The sequence below is a fragment of the Lactuca sativa genome, chromosome 7 (genome assembly GCF_002870075.4).
Source record: "Lactuca sativa cultivar Salinas chromosome 7, Lsat_Salinas_v11, whole genome shotgun sequence".
In the NCBI taxonomy this organism is placed as follows: Eukaryota; Viridiplantae; Streptophyta; class Magnoliopsida; order Asterales; family Asteraceae; genus Lactuca; species Lactuca sativa.
The window spans coordinates 30,573,746-30,581,363 of NC_056629.2; the positions used below are offsets into that span (position 1 = coordinate 30,573,746).

At 34.1% G+C, this 7,618-nt stretch overlaps 1 protein-coding gene across 1 annotated transcript; it reads right to left on the bottom strand.

The window, feature by feature from the left end:
• Positions 1 to 1,371: 1,371 nt before the first annotated feature.
• Positions 1,372 to 1,770, bottom strand: LOC111884636 (uncharacterized mitochondrial protein AtMg00810-like). The gene has a single exon (XM_023880936.1). The coding sequence runs from the start codon at positions 1,768 to 1,770 to the stop codon at positions 1,372 to 1,374; it is 399 nt and encodes a 132-aa protein (XP_023736704.1).
• Between the last annotated feature and the right edge of the window lie 5,848 nt (positions 1,771 to 7,618).

The following is a 7,618-nucleotide window of genomic DNA, read 5'->3' on the forward strand; positions in this document are numbered from 1 at the left end:
GATGATTAATGGCATCTTGGTTCCAAAAGCAAGTGAGGTTATAAGTGCATAAATGATAAATTTATTAAAAAGAAACATGAAAATCAGAAACAGTTAATAAGAAATATTCATCAACATAACACGGTTTTATGTATATTTATCCAATACAATTTTATACGTTAAATCTGAAATGACAATAAATAATAAATATATTTTTCTAACTATTTTTTAGAGAGAGAGAGAGAGAGAGAGAGAGGGGGGGGGGGGGGGGGGGGGGTTGAGTTATCAACTAATCATGGTGTTTAGGAGGGAACCTCTTTGACATATGCCTTCAATTTTTGTCATTAATATATTTCTCGGTCGATTTCAGGCACACAATGATATCCTTGACACTTTTGCAATGGGTTCGGTAAGTGTAATAACGGCCTTCCAACCTCTACTTTGAGTTAGTCATAAGATTGCAAACATATTCCACTATGGATACAACTGTAGAAGTGTAGAGTTTTTTTTCCATAATATTGTTGTTAAAAAATATTTACTGAAACATAGTACTTCTAAATTTATTTACTAATTACTTGTATTTTCAAATAAATAAATAAAGTTTAAGAAAATCAGTCCATTTTTATGTCATTTTATCTTAGACCTTTGGTTTTCTTCTTCTTTCTTCTACATGGATAACCACCAATGCGATATGGTTTTCTAGTAAACCACATGAGACAACCCGTAGACCACTTGTGAATTACCCTTCTTCGTGTTCATGTTCAAAAGATCAATTTGAGAAGAAAGAATGATTGAGAAGAAACTTCTTTCTTATTACTCTTCTGAACCGCTACTAAACTATTACACATAAGTATGATAAATAACGTTACGTATCAAGAGTGTCTAACTAACTTGTAACAGACTAAGAATAAGAAAATGACAAAAATACCCTTGGTAATTAAAACTGATTAACTATCATATTAGCTTAGCTAACAGCCCCCGCAAGCTTGGATCCCGTTGAGTAAAACCAAGCTTGGATGTAGCATCAATGTGTTTTTGTCCAGGAAGAGATTTGGTGAGAATGTCAGCCTTTTGATCATTGGTAGAAACATGAGGTAAGCTGATAAGACAAGATTGTACTTTTTCACGAACAAAATGACAATCTATTTCGATGTGCTTAGTTCTTTCATGATAAACAGGATTAGAAGCGATGTATATAGCAACCATATTATCACACTTTAGAGGAATGGGAGTGATATTTGGAACCTCCAATTCTTCATAAAGTCGACTAATCCATGCAAGTTCTGATGTAACTCTACACATTGAGCGATATTCTGCTTCAACTGATGACAATGAAATGGTGACTTGATTTTTAGACTTCCATGAAATAGGTGAGCCTTCAAACATTATAAATTATCCACTTACAGACCTTCGAGTAATAGGACAAGCTGCCCAATCAGAATCACAATAAGCTTCGATCTGATAAGAAGGGATATTGTTAAAGTGAAGTGCTTGATTAACGGTGCCTTTCAAATATTGAAGAACATGTAATGCAACTTGATAATGTTCTTGACATGGACTTTTGTTGAATTGAATAAGATATTGAATGGTAAAAGCAAGATCAGGGCGTGTATGAAGCAAAAAATTAAGTTTACCCACCAATTGTCTATAGACAGTTGCATCAGGAAGAGGATCATTCATAATAGGAAGCAACTTGAGATTAAGTGGTAAAGGAGTTAATTTGGGTGTAGAATCAAGCATATCATAAGATGCTAACAACTGATTGATAAATTTTGTTTGATGTACCACCATTCCTGTGTCAACCTTGTTGAACTCTATCCCCAAAAAAATAATGAATAAGACCCAAATCCTTGATCTTGAATTGTTGATCAAGAAAAGTTTTTAAACTTTGAATTTCCTCAATGTTATTTCTAGTAACTAATGTGTCATCAACATAAATGGCAACAATGACAATTGAGGAAACAGTTTTCTTTAGAAAAAGAGAATGGTCATTGTGGGAATGAGAAAAACCTTGCACCCGAAGAGCAGAAGATAGTTTAGAATACCATTGTCGGTTGGCCTGTTTTAAACCATAAAGTGACATCTTTAAGCGACATACAAGAGAAGGAGATAAAGCTTCATAACCAGGTGGAAGTTTCATGTAAACTTCTTCATGTAGCTCTCCATGCAAAAATGCATTATTAACATCAAACTGATGTATGTCCCATTTGTTCTTGACAACTAAAGCAATAAGACTCCGAACTGTTGTAAATTTGACCACAAGAGAAAAGGCTTCATGGTAGTCTACACCTTCTTTCTGTGTAAAACCTTTAGCAACTAATTTAGCTTTGTGTCTTTCAATAGAATCATCAGCACGATACATCACTTTATAAACCCATCTGCAAGTAATTGGCCTTTTCCCCTTTGGTAGCTTAACAACTTCCCATGTGCCATTAGCTTGCAAAGCATCTAACTCAAGTTTCATTGCAGCTTCCCAATGAGGAATCCCTTTAGCTTGATGGTAAAAAGTTGGTTCAGGATCAATAGTTGAAGTATGAAAAACATAGGATGTTTTAAGAGAAATGGGAGAAAAGGGTATTTTTGGAATTTGTGGATTAATACAACAATTGGTAATTATATGAGCACAAAAAGCATGATCAGCATTGTAAGTGACATTATTGCAAATGTAATCTTGCAAATAAGATGGTGGTCCACGAATTCAACTGGTTCTTCTTGGAACTGGAGCATTACTACCATGAATAACAGATGGTGTTGGAGAAGGTGCTGTAGAAGAAAAATTGTCTGGTTCAGTCATAGGCATGTAGGATGGTGGATTATGTTTAAACGAGGAATTTTTGAGATTATGAAGTGGAAAAATAGTCTCAAAAAATTTTACATCTCGGGAAATGATGATTGTTTTGGTGATGATATTGAGTAATTTATAGGCTTTTTGACCAAAAGGATAGCCTATAAAGACAACATGGATGAGCTTTACTCATAAATTTGTCACGTCCAGCTGGAATTGCTGAGGCAAAAAACAGGCATCCAAAGGTTTTAAGAAATTCCCATGAAGGTGTAGTATTAAACAAGAGTTCAAATGGAGTCTTGTTATGAAGAACACTAGATGATGTGCGATTTATCAAGTATACAATAGTTTTCGCACATTCTCCCCAAAAAGCAGTCCCAACACCTTATTGAAAATATCATGCTCGTGCCACTTCCAAAATGTGTCTATGCTTTCTCTCAATCAATCCATTTTGCTGAGGGGTATAAGTAGTAGACTTTTGATGTAGTATGCCCTGTTCTTGAAAAAATAATTGCCCAACATTAATAGAACCAAGCTCCATTGCATTATCAGTGTGAACACACTTAACCACACCATGAAATTGAGTTTTAATCATTCGAATGAAAGCTTGAAGCAAAGTAAAAGCATAAATCTATTGATTAAGTAAATGAACCCATGTATAACGAGTGAAATCATCAACAATGGTTAAAAATACTTATAACCATCATGAGTGTAATGTTTATAAGGTCCCCATACATCCACATGTATTAAATCAAATGGAGCTTTAGAAGTAGAAACACTACGTGGGAAAGGTAATCGAGATTGCTTAGCTTGAGCACAAATTAAACAATGTTCAATAGAAACATCATCAGTATGTGAAGGAAGAGACAATAGAGATTTGAGTTTCAACAAAGGTACATGTCTAAATCTGTTATGCCACAACATATTATTGGAATAAGAACTGAATACATGAGATATTGGTTTAGGAAACAGACTGGACATAGAAACACAATAAGAAAGATTTTGTGTAAGATGATGAAAATCAAAAACATAGAGATCATTGATTCTTTTCACTAGAATTCCAAGAGAAATGCTACTCTTCGATGAGGGGTCCTTGATGAGACAATGCTCATCAGTAAACAAAACAAAGGTTTGTAATTGGGAAGTGAGTTTTGTAATAGAAACAAGATTGTACTGAAATGAAGGGACAAATAATACATTCTGCAATACAATAGATTCATGAATTTTGACATCACCATAATGAGAAATCGAGAGATGATGACCATTAGGCAACCCAATTGAATGAGGTTGTGGAAATTTAGACATGGATAAGAACAGATCACTATTAGAGCACATATGATTTGTGGCTCCAGTATCAATGATAAAAGATAAATGTGGTTGAAGATATGTAGAAGATTTATACACATTAGAAGCAAAATGTGCAAAAGAGAAGGGTTTACCATCATTATTCATTGCACCTTCTGTTACAGATGAATTAACAAAACAAGAAAAAGATGGTTGAGCACTTGTTTGACTGAGTAATTGAATTAGCTGTTGATATTGTTCTTGAGAAAGAGAAGAAACAGGTTCAGTAGTGGCAAGTTGAAAAGATGACTTTGGCTCTTCCTTTTGTGGCTTAGTAAACTTGAAGTTGGATGGGAAACCAATTAGGCGATAACACTGAGATTTGGAATGGCCATTCTTCTTGCAATGAGCACAAACAAGAGATTTATTTGAAGAATTAGATGAATGATTAGTTGAAACATTCATTGCAATAACATCAACATTAATAGCAGATGACATATTAATGTCTCTTTGGCGTTCCTCTTTAATTATCATCAAATAGACAGTAGAAACAGAAGGTAACAGCTTCGTCATCAAGATCTGACCTCGAAGCACTTTATAGCTATCATTTAATCCCATCGAGACGTTGATCATCCAAATATTTGAGAATTCCTACAAAAGTAGCACAGGTACACTCTGGAATTCCTTGAACTATGCGAAGTTCATCCCAAATCTTCGTGATTTTAGTGAAGTAGGTTGAAAAGTCATCCGATCCCTAAGATAAAGAGTAAAGTTGTTTTTGGATCTGATAAATGAGAGCACTATCGGATTGTTCAAATCGTTGAGTTAATTCTTTCCAAATTTCGTGAGCAGATTGAAGAAACAAAACACTTTCAGCGATATTGCGATGCAAAGAATTGAGAATCCAACTAGTGACCATGGAATTAACACGATACCAGTTGGCGTATGTAGAGGATGTAGAAGATGGCTGGGAAATTGAACCATCCACGAATCCAAGCTTGTTCTTGGCTGATAAAGCAATGATCATAGATCGTTTCCACGCTGAGAAGCCAACACCAGAGAAAACATTGGAAACTAAAACAGAGCTTGGATTATCCGAAGATCCAAGATGATATGGATTAGAAAGGTTAATAGAATTGGATGAATTTTGGGAATTTTTAGATGAAGACATGATGTGATGAAGAAATAATCGATCAACTGAATCAAACAATTGGAAATTTGAAAGAGATGCGGAAGAAAAGGATCAAATGTGATACCATGTTCATGTTCCAAAGATCAATTCGAGAAGAACGAATGATTGAGAAGAAACTTCTTTCTTATTACTCTTCTGAACTTCTACTAAACTATTGCACATAAGTATAATAAATAACATTACGTATCAAGAGTGTCTAACTAACTTGTAACAAACTAAGAATAAGAAAATGAAAAAACTACCCTTAGTAGTTAAAAGTGATTAACTATCATATTAGCTTAGCTGTTTATGTTCAAAAGATCAATTCGAGAAGAAAGAATGATTGAGAAGAAACATCTTTCTTATTACTCTTCTAAACTGCTACTAAAATATTACACATAAGTATAATAAATAACATTATGTATCAAGAGTTTCTAACTATCTTGTAACAGACTAAGAATAAGAAAATGACAAAACTACCCTTGGTAGTTAAAACTGATTAACTATCATATGAGCTTAGCTAACACTTCGATCCATATGGACTCGAATGAACTCTTGTCTCCTTCCCAACAGTGCTTGAGAAATTTTCACGATCCACCGGTGAAACCCATCCCTCATACGTTGGTGAACTTCCCCCACCCATTGGTCTACACATTTTGAAATTGTATGGATTTCATCACCAATGAACTACCCTTCTTCCAAACGCACAATGACGAACCCTCGTTGCCCTCCCACCATTATAGATACTACGTTAAAGTCACGATTTCCATGCACTGTCACCGTGGAAGCAACATTATAGATACTACGTCAAAGTCACGACTTCTTGCTATTTTCACTACAATTTATGGAAATCTAAAGAGAATCAAAGCTCCTTGTTTTGTAATTTTGTATAAGGCCATGAGAAAACATGATAGTATATAATTATCTCTCGGTTGATTAATGTTTTATGAACATCAATCTTAACTATATCCAACATGATGGGTTTTGGTCATAAGAACATCCTATGTGCTCATACAAACCCTAATGCTTGGATCTAGGTTTCTTTATTGTACATGCAATTTATCCAAGACTATAAACCCTAGATCTAGCATATGATAATCAATATAACATATAATTAGGGTTTAGACCATACCTTGATTGTTATGTAGCAATAACAATCTCAAATCCTCCTTGTAATGACTTTAGAAAGCTTAGAGTCACAAATGTCACTCCTCTAATGGTTCACAAACACCAAGAGCAAGAGGATGAAGAAGAGAAGAGAAGGAGGCTCTCAAAAACGTGTGGAAACCCTAGCAGAAAGCTTGTCCACGTTTTTGAGGCATAAGGGCTCTTTAAATAGTGAGGCTATTAGGGTTATCTAACAAGGAAACCCTAATTTGGATGCTTAAGCCCTAAGCAACCCATGGACTCCTTTCCTTAAAGGTCTTGGACGATTTCTAATAGGTTTCCCCATAGAATTCATCCAACCTTATAATATAAGGCAATCCATAGCCCAATTGCAATTATCTTATAATTACAATTCCAGTCCCTTAAGTTTAGTTAATCTCTTTTAGTCACAAACTTAATTCTTATTAATTCTTGACTAATATTAATTAAACAATATGATTTATCCTTTAATATATTATTCCCATAATATATTAATAAATCATATTTAATCCTTTCTCTCCATAATTCATCCTATCAAGTTGCTTTGGTGAAGGCAACCCAAAAGGACCATGCACCATCGGGTCAAGTACATACCAAAATAGTTATGGACATAGACACTAATCCAACACAACTATCTTATGATCTTAATATTTAAAGCCTCCCAAGCCATTTTATGAATATGAGCAAATTTCATCTTCTCCAATCTTATAGATAATAGATATGTCTTCAGAAAATACCGATTAATATATATGATACAACTTCTTAAAGTGTTCACATAATCCCTACACTAACAAGATGGGTTAGATACTATATCATTTTCCGGTGAGCATATAAAAAATCAAGACCCTATGATTTCCCGGTGAGCATATAAGATGAAAAGGAAAACGAGTTTGTCATGTGTAGAATTTTTTATTTTACTTTTTATAAAAACAAAAGATACAACGCACATAAAAAACTATTTTTTATAAAATAAATTTGAGGCAAGAATATTTCGGTGTGTGTGTGTGTATATACACACACACTATCATGGGGTACAAAACTCTAAAATTGTAAACAACAAGAGCGTACATGATCTAATCAATACAACTAGAGTGTACATGATCCAATCTATACAACAAGAGAGTACATGATCCAATACATATACATGCATGGTAATACTAATTTGTGTTAAGAAAATATAAAAAGAAAAATTGCACGGAAGAACAAAGTAGTCAATTGTTGATGAGGTATGTGTTTAACACATTGTCTTTAAA

Excerpts from the sequence above, each read along its gene's own strand:
- LOC111884636 (XM_023880936.1), bottom strand. The coding sequence starts at position 1,770 with ATGGTGGTACATCAAACAAAATTTATCAATCAGTTGTTAGCATCTTAT.